The 17,041-nt window shown below is 36.9% G+C and overlaps 1 protein-coding gene across 1 annotated transcript in view; it reads left to right on the top strand.

Moving 5' to 3' along the window:
* Nucleotides 1-17,041, top strand: part of LOC150095248 (SCY1-like protein 2) — a 146,768-nt gene that overhangs the window by 64,564 nt on the left and 65,163 nt on the right. Inside the window, exons 2-4 of the mRNA XM_090410630.1 lie at nucleotides 6,657-6,817; nucleotides 7,015-7,162; nucleotides 16,829-16,975. Coding sequence (XP_090266756.1) covers nucleotides 6,657-6,817; nucleotides 7,015-7,162; nucleotides 16,829-16,975 — 456 coding nt within the window. The remainder of the gene's footprint in view (nucleotides 1-6,656; nucleotides 6,818-7,014; nucleotides 7,163-16,828; nucleotides 16,976-17,041) is intronic.

The raw sequence follows: 17,041 nt of genomic DNA, 5'->3' as shown, positions 1-17,041 counted from the left end.
AAATGAACTATACATTAAATATACAATAAAAATGAACTATACAAGAAACACTAAATATAGAATAAAAATGAATTCTACAAGAAGCACGAAATATACAATAAAAATGTACTATAGAAGAAGCACGAAATATACAATGAAAATGAATTATACAAGAAGCACGAAATATACAAGAAAATGAACTATACAAGAAGTGTCAAATATACAATAAAAATGAATATACAAGAAATATACAATAAAAATGAACTATACAAGAAAATACAATAATAATGAACTATACTATACAAGAAGCATGAAATATACAATACAAATGAACTCTACAAGAAATATACAATAAAAATGAACTATACAAGAATCATGAAATATACAACAAAATGAAGTATACAAGAAGCATCAAATATACAATAAAAATGAATATACAAGAAATATGAAATATACAACAAAATGAATATACAAGAAGCATGAAATATACAATAAAATTAACTATACAAGAAGCATTAAATATACAACAAAATGAACTATACAAGAAACACTAAATATAGAATGAAAATGAACTATACAAGAAATATACAACAAAATGAACTATACAAGAAGTATCAAATATACAATAAAAATGAATATACAACAAATATACAATAAAAATGAACTATACGAGAAAAATACAATAAAAATGAACTATACGAGAAAAATACAATAAAAATGAACTATACAAGAAACACTAAATATACAGTGAAAATGAACTATACAAGAAACACTAAATATACAGTGAAAATGAACTATACAAGAAACACTAAATATACAATGAAAATGAACTATACAAGAAATATGCAACAAAATGAACTATACAAGAAATATGCAACAAAATGAACTATACAAGAAGCATGAAATATACAATGAAAATGAATTATACAAGAAGCACAAAATATACAACAAAATGAACTAAACATTAAAAATACAATAAAAATGAACTATACAAGAAACACTAAATATAGAATGAAAATGAATTCTACAAGAAGCACGAAATATACAATAAAAATGTACTATACAAGAAACACGAAATATACAATGAAAATGAATTATACAAGAAGCACGAAATATACAAGAAAATGAACTATACAAGAAGTGTCAAATATACAATAAAAATGAATATACAAGAAATATACAATAAAAATGAACTATACAAGAAAATACAATAATAATGAACTATACTATACAAGAAGCATGAAATATACAATACAAATGAACTCTACAAGAAATATACAATAAAAATGAACTATACAAGAATCATGAAATATACAACAAAATGAAGTATACAAGAAGCATCAAATATACAATAAAAATGAATATACAAGAAATATGAAATATACAACAAAATGAATATACAAGAAGCATGAAATATACAATAAAATTAACTATACAAGAAGCATTAAATATACAACAAAATGAACTATACAAGAAACACTAAATATACAATGAAAATGAACTATACAAGAAATATACAACAAAATGAACTATACAAGAAGTATCAAATATACAATAAAAATGAATATACAAGAAATATACAACAAAATGAACTATACAAGAAGCATGAAATATACAGTAGAAATGAACTCTACAAGAAGCATGACATATACTATACAAATGAACTCTACAAGAAATATACAATAAAAATGATCTATTTTTATTGTATATTTCTTAGCACGAAATTTACAATAAAAATGATCTATACAAGAAATATACAACAAAATGAACTATACAAAAAAATATACAATAAAAACGAATTATACAAGATGCATAAAATATAATAAAAAATAATGTACAAGAAGCATAAAATACACAGTAATTGAATTATATAATAACCATGCAATATACAAGTGAAATACTTTATCAATAACAAAATATGCGAATAACATTTTTATAACAGTCTGCTTTTTTGCCCTTGACGACTCAACTTCCTCTCAGGGTGCTGTTGGTTCCGTAAGGTCTGGTATTGTTTAATTATTTATTTATTAATAGCATCTAATCTAATCTAATATTTATTTGATTTTGCAGCACAGTTTTAAAACTGTGCTGCAAAATCAAATAAATAAAATAACTGCATTAAACTTATAAATTTGTGGTAAGTATATTTTATTCATAACGTAAAATATATTAAGGAGAATTTTTTATGTGATCAATGAAGAATTATTTATAGCCTTGCCGGAAACACCGTTTTTAACCATCGAGGTGCACCTTACAGTTTGACAAATGCTGTAATTGAATGGAGTTATGTCAATATTTAGTTCCTGCAAGCAAATTATTGTTAGCTAGGCAAATCTAGAAATGTTTGTTATGCGTTCCTAGCTCGTTAACAATGGTAAACTACAATCTCATTGTCACGTATTCAAAGCGCGCGCTTTATTGTTAGTAATTGTTGTTTAGCAATATTTGATGCCTTGTATGTTGCACATGTTCCTTTCTTTTTCTTTTTGTTGCCAGAAATTAACTTAGTGGAAACGATAAGTGCTATTTTCACAGCTGTTGTTCCTTTGTTTTTTGAACTTTTTCGATTGCTTTAAGGGTTTCCATCTGGTAGTTTAAAAACACTTTTTTTTTCAGTTCATCCTTGCTTAGTCAGCATTATCGATTTAGTGAAGCTGTCTACCATGAAGAAATTTGCTCTGAGGGCTCTGTTTGTTTTTTTTTCCCTTCTTTTGTTTGTTACAGCTTCCCTTTAGAACTCTGTAAATGACTTGGTGTTAAAGTACGTGTATATATCATTAGTTAAAGAACGGACCATAAAGTTTCAGAGCTCCTTACATCTACGATATCTAACACCATAGCAACTGGTCGCATTAAATTAAAAAAAAAAAAACATTTAACATAAGCAGCCATTATTTTTACATTATATTTATCACTCTAAATTGGATCACCTTTTTTCCACCTTTAAAATCCTTAAACCTAGTCTGAAATAAGGCACACGTTATCAGAATTAGTTCTAAGCTATATCTGACTGTTATTATCTGTAGATTCAATCATATAAACTGGATTGTATTGGGATACACTTCCACCATGCCACACCAACCTTTTATACGTTCTTTGATTTCTCATTGGGGTTAGAACTTTCTCCCTCTGCCAAAGAAAAGTAATTAGACTAGCAGACTTTATCTGCGTTGTGTTGGACATGCTCTCTGGACTTAGTAATCAATTTGGCTCATGTAAAGAGTCCCTTCGCATGTGTAATCAAAGTTAAGTAACTGTGGTTCCCACGAGATCAACTAAATTTCCTGGTTTCATCTCACAGTGCAGTTGGTGTGCGTAACGCAAGCGTTCCGATCTCCCATACAAGGATTTTAATTCCCTTAAGTGAGGGTAGAACTTCAAATAACTGACACGACCAATGAAGAACATTGCAAACAGGAAGTGTGAAAGGGGTGCACCGAACACTTTTTGAGATAATTAACTATCCCAGTGAAAGATTTAAAAGCCCATAGCGTTTTAATTATTTATAAATCTATTTTGCATTCAAATAATTTAGGTATTGATTTAGAATTTAAATAATTAATTATACCTTCTCCCTTCTGCTCCTCACGTGTGATTTTCCCATTTATTCCCCTCCCTAATTAGTCCCCTAAGTTGTAATTAACCTATTTGTTTACATTTCTATCTTAATCGACATGGAATGCTCTTCAATGAACTGTTTGTTGTGTACACCTCTTCTGACCCAAATCCCAATGTTATGATCACAACAGTGTAGTTTGTTGCCGTGGCAACTAGAAGCGTCTCTTCCAAACTAAAAGCTACCCTCGAATTGGGGACTATACGTTCAAAAGGTGAATTTATGACACGTCAACTATTTAAACATTAATGTGACTGTCCAACTTTGGTAAATATTGTTAATTATTAATTACTAAACTTGATACTTGTTTTAGTTTTAGAAATTCATGTCGATTTAAGTTAATCCATGAAAATTGCAAATCTATCGCCGTACTCGATTGTTGTCGTTTGTTAGATGGTAATTATTGCCTACATCGGTTGCCATAGAAACGAATAAGACAAAAATGCATCTGTTTAGATGAATTGTTTGTTATTTTCTGCCCAAAATTGGTTAAAATTTTTAATAATTTGTTTTTGGTTTATGCTTACGTATCGAGTATTATTGCAATCTTCGGTATCCGTGGTGAGGATGGTGAGATGAATTCTCTTGGTTTGAACGACCAAGATTCGTGTTCTATCGATGGGACATTTAGGTCGATGTCGACGATTCCGGATAGAAGCGACTTTCTCTACAATACGTCCATTTAGCCCCTGAAAACATAATTTTTTTTTTTAACTAATGATGATATGGTAGGACGGGCTTAATAGATAGACGCTGACCCTTACTGCCACTAACGTCAATACGACTAACTGCAATAGTATTATTAAGCCTATGAGTTCTTATCATTTGAAATCACCCAATTTAAATTTAAAAAATAATCACAGTATATATTCCTCTGGATTTATAAAATATATACATCCCATCAATAATCCGTGCTTATTGGATTTATATAATTTATAAAACTTCCGGTTCATGAAAGAAAGAAATCCACAGCCACCGTACGAGACCAGGTAACCCATCCTCCTTTGAATTATACATTCTTATAAAGGTTGTATACAGGATTCGAACGTAAATTTTTCAACCACATCGTTACTGACTGAATTTATGAGGTTCTAAACGTAAATAAAAGTAAGAAAAGCATCCAGAAACAGGTAGACTGATGTGGACATATCTGGGGGATGTGTTCTTGAGCGGAGGAAGGCGAAATTCCGAGTGGTTTCCCTGATTAACACGTCCGTGCAGTGTAGAAGCATTGCTTTAACAACAGTAAGGTTTTCGTGGTTGCTTTAATGGCAACAATCTAATTGATCGAAAGTGCTAACACACGTGTTTTGCATCGTCTCGTTCCTGCCGTATCCATGGTAACCGAAGGGGGGTAACAGTCGAAGGCTGCATCCATCCAGCGGTAGGCTCTAGACCTTGAACTAATTAGTGGGCTACGTGATCATCTCCGAAAACGGAGTTCCATGCGTCTATCTAACGATCACTGTTTGCGCAGACACAGATGGAGAATTATGATGGAGCACCCCCCCCCCACTGCAATGGTTCGCCCCCCTTCTTTAGCGGCCTAATTGCATCTCTTGCCATCTGATTATTGGGATTTTGGTCCTTCGCACTAACAAATTCTTATCTGTCTAACTATCAGGTTTTCTCCTTACTAGCAGCTTATTTTTTTTTATGAGTTCTCTTTGCTTCTTTCTCTATAAGGAAACTACGAAACAGATTTGATTGCATCAAGAATGCGTTAGCTGCCCCAGTAACGTTGCTGGAAGATTAGCTCATCTTTCGATTCAGATATAAGCAACAGGAAACATGCAGGCGAAAAACGAGAAATTTTTTTTTTATTGACGTAGCGATGTCTAAAGCATCAGTGGGACTTAGGAAGAATAGGGGAGTAGGTTTTCTCCCTGTAGAAAATATTACGGGATGAAAGAAAGATAGTAGCCACGTCTTATTACACTATATTAAAAAGAAAACAAAGAAAAAACCTGTCCACATTACCATGGTGACGAGAGTTAACATTTGTAGTTCTCCGGATCGTAATACATCAAATAGTTTATCATTTTTTTATTCTTTTACCATGCATAATATTGGAGTGTTCAGTTGTATAATTGTATTCTGTTTACATCAATAGAAGGACAAAAGTAATGAAAGTGGAAGGCAGTAGCGGCTTGTACATATGCATTGCGACACTGCAGCACCCCCAAGGTAAAAACGAAAAAAAAAAATTTTTTTTTTCATCTCATCTTCCTTTTACTCTCTTTTACCTTGTGGTGTCGAGGGTTTATTAATCATCGGACCTCAAACCGTTCACAGGATAAGGTGGTCACCCCTACAGGGCGTAGGTGTATCCTATGTCCGTAGTGTTGAGTTCAAGACCTGCTTTGCGGGATGAATAACCTCAGGATAAACTGGGTTAAAAACCTTACTGTTCACGCCTAAGACCGGCTATCTTGACTATGGCTGAGGAAGATCCTGAAGCTCCTCAACGTCACCGATGGGAATCGAACCCAGGACACTCCTTCCCCAGGCATAGGGTTGCACAGCCACTAAGCTAACCGCGCGGACTTAAATTTTGTTTGCGTTTATAAATAATAACAATGCTGACAACATTATATAAATGCAATACAACATGTTAAAGGTTACAGCTTATGTTTTGACATTGATTGAATAGTTAATAATTGGAATTGTTCGATTAACGCTTTAGATTACGAAACCAATGCACTGCGATCTAACGCGGGTGTCAGAATTATCACGTTCGGTCAGTTGCGGCTAGACTCGCCAATATTCGTTTGCACTTTTCACTGCACGTAACAAGTGAATCCGACTTTGCTCAACGAGCAGTGTCGCTACAGATAAAGTGTGTGCTTGAGCGCAAAAATATTATTAAAAAAGTTTATTAATATTAAAAATATTACTTTAAAATAGTATTTTTAATACGTAAATTTACTTATTAATAAATTGGTTACCAATTAGGAAAAAAATATTTTTCTTATTTTGTATGTTCAGCACCCCCACTTAAAATTTGAGCCGAGACAATTGTAGGATTGTAGTTAAGTGTATTTTTTTTTCTTTATTGCAGAGTGCTGCTGTGTTCTTCTTCGAGAAAAGAGTTGCCGAAAAACTCCATAAACCCAAAAGAAAAGAAACCATAACAGAAATCTTGAGGTTTAGTGTTCGTCAATTGGATCGATTGAAACATCCGAAACTGCTCACTCTATATCATCCTATAGAAGAATCCAAGTAAGTGACCTCAATCCCCGTACAGTCAACCCCCCCCCCTCTAATCTCGTCACACTTGCTCTAGATGAGATTTGAAAACGTCCTCTAAATGGACAACACTTACTGTTTGAATTTACATGCAATTAATTCTGCTTGTTTTATTTATTATTTATTTATTTATTTTTGTTTATTAACTCTTTTTCTGTGTTGTGTTTTAGTGACACATTAGCATTTGCGACGGAACCTGTCCTAGGGAGCCTGGCCAATGTTCTTGGATGCTTGGAAGAAAGATTACCACAAAATCTACCCAATAGTATTCGGGATTACACCTTCCTGGATATTGAGGTCAAGTACGGACTCTTACAGGTAAGAATTGTGTAAGATTTACAAAGTTTTCTAACTTCCTAAGCGTCATAAGATTTTAATGCGTCCACTAAACTGTCCAATGAAGAATTCATTTAATGTTCAGACATCTAACTCTCCATGTCTGAACATTTAATGTTCAGACATGGAGAGTTAGATGTCTGAACATTTAATCAAATGACAAAATCAGACAATTAAAGCTGTCTGATAGCTTTAATTGTCTGATTCAGAACGCTTGAGGATCTGTATTGAGTAATTCTAAAAGCTCTTTGGGGATCTCTATTAATCGAATTCTGAAAGGTGTATGCTAAACTTCAGTTGTATAATTCTGAACCTTTCTACCGTTTCCTAATATTCTACGTTCTCTAATAATCTCTTCACTAATCTAAATTTGTCTCTCCAAGATATCTAATGATGCTTAGTTGTCTATGAAAGCTTTCTCCGAAAATGTTTGGTTTCCTTGGGAGCATTAGGGAAAAAATTCCTTTTAAAACACTTTTCAAATACTACAAGTTATCCGAAGATTTAAAGTAGTCTAATACTCTAAGATGTCTAATAATAAGATATAAAAATCCAAACATCTGATCCGTCAGACCATTAGGCGTAATAGAAAAGATTTCTAATGTTTCATGTAACCCATACCGAAAACCAATTCCAACTATAAATAGCGATACGAGGTTGGTCTGAAAAGTTCTCGGCGACCATAGATGGCAACACTATCGGCAAGATTGTTTTTCTTTCTAAATTGGTACATCTGTCGTAAGCATCCATGTGAAATTGCAAGTCATTCTATCAAGTAGTTTGTTATATACAGCTGTCTGAAGCAAAAGTGTTGTCTGTATCCCTTGAAATGGATAAAATTGAGTGTCGTGCGGTTATAAAATTCTTTGTAAAAGAAGGTTTAACGCCAAAAGAAATTCATTCGAAGTTCATAAAAGTTTATGCGCACTCTTCTCCTTCGTTTTCGACAATTAAGAAATAGGCTGCTGAGTTTAAACGCCGCCGTCCCAGCCTTGAAGATGATCCACGTGAAGGACGTCCAAAAAGTGTAACAACACCAGAAATCATTGATCAAGTGCAAGGTTATGGTACTGGATGACTGGCGAGTCAAAGTGCGTGAAATTGCTGAGACTATAGGCATTTCAAAAGAACGTGTAGGATATCTTGTGCATGAAGAATTGCAAATGAAAAAGCTTCGCGAGAGATGGGGGCCGCGCTTGCTCACAGCAGATCAAAAACGCACTCGCATGAAAATCTATGAACAGTTCTTGGGGCGTTTTAGCAAGAATAAAACTGATTTTGTGCGTCGATTTATTACTATGGATGAGACTTGGATTCACCATTACACACCAGAATCCAAACAGCAGTTAAAACAGTGGACAGAAGCCAGTTGTTCAGCCCCAAAGAAGACAAAGTCGGTTCCATCAGCAGAAAAGGTCGTGGCATCTGTGTTTTGGGAAGCTAAAGGCATTTCGTTTATTAATTATCTTGAAAAGGGTAAAACAATAACCGGGGAATATTATTCCGATCTTTTAACCAGACTGGACGAAAAAATTCGTGAGAAAAGAGCCAGTTTGCAGAAGAAAAAAATCATCTTTCATCAGGACAATGCACCTGCCCAAAGGTGTTTTGGCAATGGAAAAATTAAGGGATCTGCACTATGAATTGTCGGAACATCCACCCTATTCCCCAGATTTGGCTCCCTCTGACTTCTGTCTCTTCCCAAAACTAAAACTCTTCCTCACTGGTCAGTGTTTTTCTTCGAATCAAGAGGTGATCGCAGCTGGAGAGGGGTATTTTGCAGATCTTACTGATAACCACTGTAGGGATGGGATAATGGCGCTGGAGCATCGCTGGAATAAATGTATTAGTCTTAAGAGATATTATGTTGAAAAATAAAAATAATTTTGAAATTATAAATTCGTTTTTTCATTGTTAGGCCGAGAACTTTTCAGACCACCCTCGAATTTGAATAAAACAAAAATTCCAGTTGGATAACCCGAAAATATTTGAATGACTCAACCGGTTTAGATAAGCTTCAAAAACACTCTGATAATCTGAACGATACTTCATTTGCCAGTTGGATAACAAAGACAGTAAAACACATTTAAGTAAAACACATTCGTTTTTATGATATTTGAATTCATTGATTTCAATATGTTAAATATTTCCACACGATATTAAGCAAACAGAGATTCCCAAAGCATTGGCGATATTACAAGTCACGAGATCTTCTTTCAGATGGTTACTTTTGCTATTCCAAGTCTCCATTTCTTTGAGCATCGTTTCCACAGTTTATTTATGTTCTTACAGCCGTGATTACACATGCTCAGCCTGATTTTATGACGTGCTGTTCGCTGAGAATATCGAACTTCTGTAGAAGTCAATAGCTGCCTATCTGAGACAGCCCCATTACCATTTGATGACAGAAATAGAAGCTTTTATCTGGCGACTCGATCACCACTGATGCGAACTAAATGTTAATACTTAATTATAGAAACTACTGCAGAATATAACCATCAGAGAACAACAATGTGGGGGGGGGGGGTTTCCGGTGAGAAATAGAAGGACGCGATTGATGTTATATATCTAGACGACACTTTATCTTCTCCAGAGGATTGCTTCGAAACGGTAATCAATTGTGATCCATTAAACACAAAATCAAGAGATAATTAAGGTAATATGTAATCACTCGATACTCTCCATCCTCCGATGTAGCCCTTAATGAACTTTGTGAATGTTCAAGTTACGATGCGCAAGATTCCCATCTTTTAGCAGATACTTAATGCTTGCTTACAAAGCAGCATTCAGAATGCATTTCTCTCTAGTAAATTGTCTGATTGTCTGATATAAGAATTCATTAGCTGTCTTACTTTCTTTCTTTTACTTGAATTAGGCTTAATAACAGTTGAACCACAGGGGCGAATGCTGGTCTTGAAATTCACGCTTGCTCTTGTTATCATTGAGGGAGTGAGAGGTGCGATTGAAGTCTGATTAGCGGAATAATGAATTGCTGGCCATTTAAAACGATATATTTAGAAATTTATGTACATTTAATCATACAAATACAACATTTATTTTACAAATGATATTCTATGTTTTTCAATTTAGCTACTTGAATACAAATCTACCCAACGGTTCTTCTTTATGAAGTTGGTTGTAACTTGATTTTCCCAAGCAACACGCACGCTTGTAAAGGCTGGTTGAAGCTCACTGGCTAGAGCTACTTTGACTGCGTATGGCCTGTGTTTAAGACGACGTGAAGGGAGCGGAAATGGCTTTGTGCGCGCATGAAATCACAGTGCTGCTGCGAGGAACTGGAAGCTCCTACAACCGAGCAAGCTAAGGTAGTTTTGACTAGACGAGCAAGCATCGGTCTTCGATACACAACGCAGAGCTCATTTATTGCCACGCAAGCTTAAGACGTCTTCTGTCTACAAAAATTAAAGCCTAAATGGAATGTTTATAAATGCGTGCATTTATTAACAAATAAATATTATTTCTTTCTCTATTAATGAGCTTGCGCAGCAAGCATGGAGAATTCGCCACTGTTGAACCACGAAATGTATGTTTATGCACTATTAGACCAAAGGAAATCATTTATTTGTTTATTTGCATTTTTTTTATTTGCTTCTTCTTCGTTTTTTACGTATTAGGCCTAGTGGCTTGTTAGGGAGTATAGTCGCATATGTCCTTAGCCCTTCCAAACCATACCCGTCTCGAGGTTAAGGCGTTTGGCCCTATACTTCCCGGTGTGTCTTATGTCTGTAGAAGTGTATTCACGGGACCAGTTTATCTCTTCTGGGGTAAAAACCCCCCGCCTTCGTATGAGACCGATTAACTTACCCTTTAGTCGAAAGAAACCAGATGAAGATTCCTCGCGTCACTGACGGAAATCGAACCCAGGTCTTTCTCACCAAAGGGCTTCATCTATACCGACTAAGATACGAGGCTCTTTTTTTATTTACTTATATTTAATTATGTGTCCTCAGGGGCTCACTTTAGTGAGTACGGGTGTGGCAAACCCGAGGTACCTGATGCTGGACCATGCCTTACTTCATGTAATATACATCTGTTATATTATCTGTAGACTGGTCCTCCTCTTCCTCTCTTGCTTCTTTCTTTCTTCTCTTCTTGCTCCTTCTCCCGAATACAATTAGAGTATTCGAGGGGAATCTTTCATATTTTGCTGTGTCATTTCGTCTTGTGCTAACAGGACATTATCAAACACTGGAACATGATCAAGCCATCAAAAAATGTTCATACCGCATGGTCCGTCGCGCGGGTTACCAAGGGACGCGTTCGGGTTTTAGGCAGAGGGACCCGTTCGAAAAATATGTTACAGTCTCCCTTAGACACCACTCCTCAGCACTCTGCTGGAGGAAACTTCATCAATGGGCCCGCTATCCGTTTGGGGAGGTGTTTAGGGGCAGTGCAAAGAAATGGTTCTGCAAAAGGACGGAAATGGCAAACGGCACCAGACTATGGCTTTAGGCAACTGGAACATCTTCTCTCTGACAGGAAAGGAGTTGGAACTGGTCGAGGAAGCCAAGCGCTACCGGCTAGACTTAGTCGGGCTTTCTTCAACCAAGAGGAGAGGCTCTGGAACTGTCGACCTGGATAAGGGGTGGAAGCTCTACTACTCTGGTGTGAGCCCGACAATGCTCAGGCGGGTGTGGGGATACTCACAAGCCCCAAGCTGTCAGACTGTGTTGCTGAGTGGATCCCACTGGGGGGACGGGTGTGTGTGTTAAGGCTTCAGATGAAAAACCACGATTTGGCTGTGGTGCAAGCCTATGCACCTAATCTGGAGTCAGAATACTCTGCCTTCCTAGAGGAAGTGGATGCTGCTTTTGACAGGGTGGCAGACATGGAATCAGTCCTGCTAATGAGTGACTTCAATGCACATGTTGGAACCGATGACCAGACATGGAGGGGTGTGGTTGGGAGGAACGGTGCCCCTGACCTTAACACGAATGGGTCGAGATTATTGGACTTCTGCTGTACTAACAGCTTGTCCATAATGAATACCTTCTACCAGCACCGAGAAGTCCATAAGTATACCTGGTACAGGGATACACTAGAACAAAGGTCTCTGATTGACTTCTTTATAGTCTCAGCAGACCTATTTTCCTCGGTGTTGGACGTTCGTGTGAGAAGAAGGGCAGAATTGTCAACTGACCACCACCTTGTTATCTGCACTCTACATCTGGCTTCAGAAACCAGATGCTACCATCAACGCTGGTAGGCCTAAGCAGCTAAACCGCGTGAAATGGGAGACATTGGAAAATGAAGCTGTGAGGAAGAATTTTGCAGATGACATTTCTTCCAGGTTCAAAGAGATTCCCAAGCATACTGCAGATGTTGAGGAGGAATGGAAGCTGTTCAGAACAGCTGTCACTGCCTCTGCACTCTCATGGTGTGGCAGAAAGCTGCTCGGCGTGGCAACGGGCAGTGAGAAAAGGACACCTTAGTGGAATCAAGAAGTCCGAAAAACTGTTCGGGCAAAAAAGGAGTCCTACCTAACATGGCTTACGGTAAGGTCACCTGAGATGCGTTTGCGGTATGCTGAGGCACGAAAAACTGCTGCTAATGCAGTGAAGACAGCAAAGCAGAAGGCTTGGGAATCCTTTGGAGAAAGATTAGACTCATCCTATGCAAATGCAAACAAAGTATTCTGGCAGACCATCCGCCGCCTTCGAGGGAGGAAATCGTGCACAGCAAGGGCAATTAAGCCTCTGATGGTGCACTTTCAACAACTGAGAAGGATATCCTCCACAGATGGAGGGAATACTTTGAGAGCCTTCTTAACCCGGGTGGCCCAGCAGTTGTGGACATCCAAGAGGTGCAGATCGGGGCAATGACTAGTCTCACAGAAGAAGAGGTCCATTTAGCAATAAAATCGCTAAAATCGGGCAAGGCTGCTGGCGATGATGAAATTCGGCCCGAAATGCTAAAAGCCTTAAATCGAGACGGTGTTCTCTGGCTGACTCGAGTGTGTCAGGCTGCTTGGATAACTGGGCGAGCACCAAAGCAATGGCAAACAGGCATAATAATACCAGTCATTAAGAAGGGAGACCAGAAGGATTGCAGTAACTATCGTGGCATCTCTCTGCTTAGCCTGCCTGGGATAGTGTATGCTAAGTGCTTGAAAAGACGGTGCAGGAGCATAGTTGAGTCAAAGTTCCAGGAAGAACAATGTGGCTTTCGTCCTGGTAGAAGCACAACTGACCAAATCTTCACTTTAAGGCAAGTCTTTGAGAAATCTTGGGAATATGCCAAGAATGTCTACACATGTTTTGTGGACTTGGAGAAGGCATATGACCGGGTTCCTCGGGATAAGCTTTGGCAAGTAGTACAGGAGTATGGGGTGGATGGTCAACTATTAGCTGCCATCAAGTCCCTGTATGAATTCCCAGAGTTTTGTGTCGGGGTAAACAGCACAAAGTCTGAACCTTTCACAGTCTCCGTTGGCCTCCGCCAAGGGTGTGTTCTGTCACCCTTCCTTTTCATAATATTTATGGACTGGATTGATAGGCACAGCCGAGGCAGTGAGTGTGTCAGAATTGGAAAATGTAGCATTGGACGTCTGCTTTTTGCAGATGACCTAGTTCTGCTTAGCTCTTCCACAGATGACCTCCAGCGTACCCTGGATAGGTTTGTAGCTGTTTGTGCATGAAGATCACTGTGGAATGAAGATCACTGTGGCCAAAACTGAAACATTTGTGGTCTCAAGACAACCATCCCAGTGCACTCTAAATGTAAGTGGAGTCCCAATGAGGCAGGTGGAGAAGTTTAAATACCTTGGGTGCATATTCACGAATGATGGAAAATGGGACGTAGAGCTAGTACTCGAATTGGCTTAGCAAGCTCAATATTGCGGGAGCTTGTCCGTTCGGTAGTATTGAAGCGGGAGTTAAGCCAGAAGGCAAAGTTGGCTGTCTTCAATACAGTCTATGTCCCCATCCTCACCTATGGTCATAAGAGTTGGGTAATGACTGAAAGAATGCGGACACGAATCCAAGCGGCTGAAATGAGGTTCCTTCGAGGGGTTGTGGGGCTGACAAAACTCGACAGACTCAGAAGCTCTGCAATTCGGGAAACCCTCAATACTCAACCGCTGCTTCTCCGTGTTGAGAGATCACAGTTAAGCTGGTACGAGCACCTGGTCAGAATTCCACAAGAGAGGCTCCCTCAGCAGGCCCTCTTTGCCAAGCCAGAGAGTGGGAGGCCAGGTAGAAGGCCAAGGACTCGTTGGATAGATTATATCCAAAACCTTGGGTGGACTCGTTTGGGAATCCCACCAGAACATCTCAGCTTGGTGGCAGAGGATCGCGACCATTGGAAGTTCCTCTTGCAGCTGTTGCTCCCACAACCCAATTAGGAAAGGTGGGCCTTGAAGATGTATGTATGTAGGTATATAATTATGTTGATGTTTTTATTTACGTGTTTATTTATATTCCAGTCTGCTTATTTGTTTATTTATATTTAATGATGCTTTTTTTATGTGGCTCCAACTTATGAAAGGATTCTAATAATTGATTCGAGTGGGTTCTACAAGGATTTTTTTTTTATTAATTTTATATATTTTTGTATTTTGGCTAAAAATTTGTTTTCTTTTATTATTTTCTTTTATAATTTTCGTTTATATTTATTTGCTTAATTATATTTTTGTATCGATATAAATTTTATACGTGTTTTATATTTAACCGTTTATTTATGCTTATTCTTATTTATTTCTATTTGTTTCACTTGCGATAAGGCTTAGAGGCTTAATAATCGAAAACTTTTTGATACACAGATGTCAAATTCCAATTTTCATTTAAATCTGTCCAGCTAGAGTGGAAATGTTCTGTACTTACGAAATACAATAAAAAATAATATCATAAAAATGAAAAAAAAAAAAAAAAAGAAATGACTCTGTCTTTAAATTGCGACTATACTTGAAAGAGTCATTGATTATAATCAATCTAATAATACTGATAATTATCGGTATCAATTATGTTGAGTAAGAAGTCCAAGTAACCTATTTCCGAATAATCTTTATAATCAGCTCGGAAATACTGAATAATCCTATTTATCTATTAGGCAGACTTGATGAGATTTTTGCTGTAGCTGAGCTTAATCTTAGAAGTTTTTTTTTTCTTGTCTAAGATCGATTGTTACTGACAATACAACAAACACTAATGGACAGTAAGAGGACTCCTTGGCTTCTTGCTCACAGTAAAGTCCATCCGATAAATGGCATTCACCTGAATTGCTTGTACAATGCTCATTTTGTGTCTTGCATTTCTTTTCAACAATGCATGTACATTGCGTTTCCGTTCTTCTAACAATGGAAATCTCATGTTTATCAAGAGCATTACGGTCATATTTCGAACAATAAACTTACAACAATGACGCGCGTGGCTAACTTGTTGATTTCATAACAATACTCCTTAAAATGATTACATTTATTTCATGTAACTTGCTCTTCTATGATTGGATACTTTTTTTAAAATCATTTCTCTTTACAATACCATCGTTTTTTTGTGATTTTTTAAAACTTTTTTTTCCCAAAAAAAACTAACAATCAAGCCTACACACTAGATTGATTCTGGAAACGCAACGCTATCAAATAATCGCTTGGTGACAAATTCCATCGACTTCTCTTGTTATCCACCAGGCTTTAGAGTGCAACTTCTTTTATTTGTCTCCCTGTCTGGACGAGTGCCAAAAAAAGTCGCTTAGGACAATTTTGGGAGCAAGTGGTGTGGCGTTTCTGATAGCCCTCACTAAGGTTTAATACTCCAAGATGTGAGCTTTTTTTTTCCCCTTCTCTCTTTTATTGATTTTAATATTAAAATTCCCTGTAGAATGTACTTTTTCTCGGCTTCACATCCTCTCTCTCTCTTTCTTTCTCTCTCCTATCATTTCAAGCAGGGGCGGCTCGTGCATAGGCACTGCAGCATCCCCAATTTTTCCCGATATATAAATATAATTATTAATTTATTTATATTTGCTTGTAATATTTAGTTTTATCATCAACAATCCTATACAATTCTCTTATTTTGTATAAAAAATAATAAAAATCCATCTTGTAGCACTTAGGAGGGCGCTAGCAGCATTGTGTTTACTACAGTGTCCTATTGCTACGCGCGCAAGCATATGCACGTCATAGTGAGATGCGAGCTATTAGCGTAATGCAGCACTGTCCGTCGCGCAGTTCCACTGTTGTTTATATGCAGTTGGCGCCAGTAGTAGAGTGTTCGTAGTGCTCATCGTGTTTACTCCGTCTCTTTAAATATTTGGACATTATAATTAAAGACGTAACATTTGTTATAGTTTTTATTTTAGAACATTATTGGGGTTATGATAATGGATTTTATTTTTAAGTAATTTTGAATTATACCAAACTGTATAATTTTATCGATAATAAACAATATTTTTTAGGTTTAATTTTTTTTTAAATTTTTTACCACAATTTTGATATTTTATCCAAACACGTCTACACTGTACTTACAGTGTGTATGTACATTTCAAAAGTTACAGCACCCTCACGAGTTCAAGCCACGAGTCGCCACTGCTTCCAAGTCAAATTTTGCTTGCAGGTTCTTGTTTTGTAGTCTGGTTTTGAAGGCACCCCTCCATAATAATATCTCATTCTCATTATTTTCTTGTTTTTTTTAGCTAACCGAAGCCCTTTGTTTTCTGCATTATACTTGTAAGCTGATCCACCGAAACTTGTCTCCCCAGTCCATCATCATCAACAACAGAGGGACCTGGAAACTGGCAGGATTGGAGTTTGCAGAGAAGTGCAATGAAGCCGATATGATGGTAAGTAAACAACCAAATGGAAGTGCATTAATATGTTGCTATGACACTTACCATAACAAACTTTGC

Source organism: Typopeltis vanoorti, chromosome 20 (assembly GCF_054136105.1).
Source record: "Typopeltis vanoorti isolate ZY-2024b chromosome 20, IOZ_Tvanoo_1.0, whole genome shotgun sequence".
NCBI lineage: Eukaryota > Metazoa > Arthropoda > Arachnida > Uropygi > Thelyphonidae > Typopeltis > Typopeltis vanoorti.
This window is presented reverse-complemented; position numbering and strand designations above follow the sequence as displayed.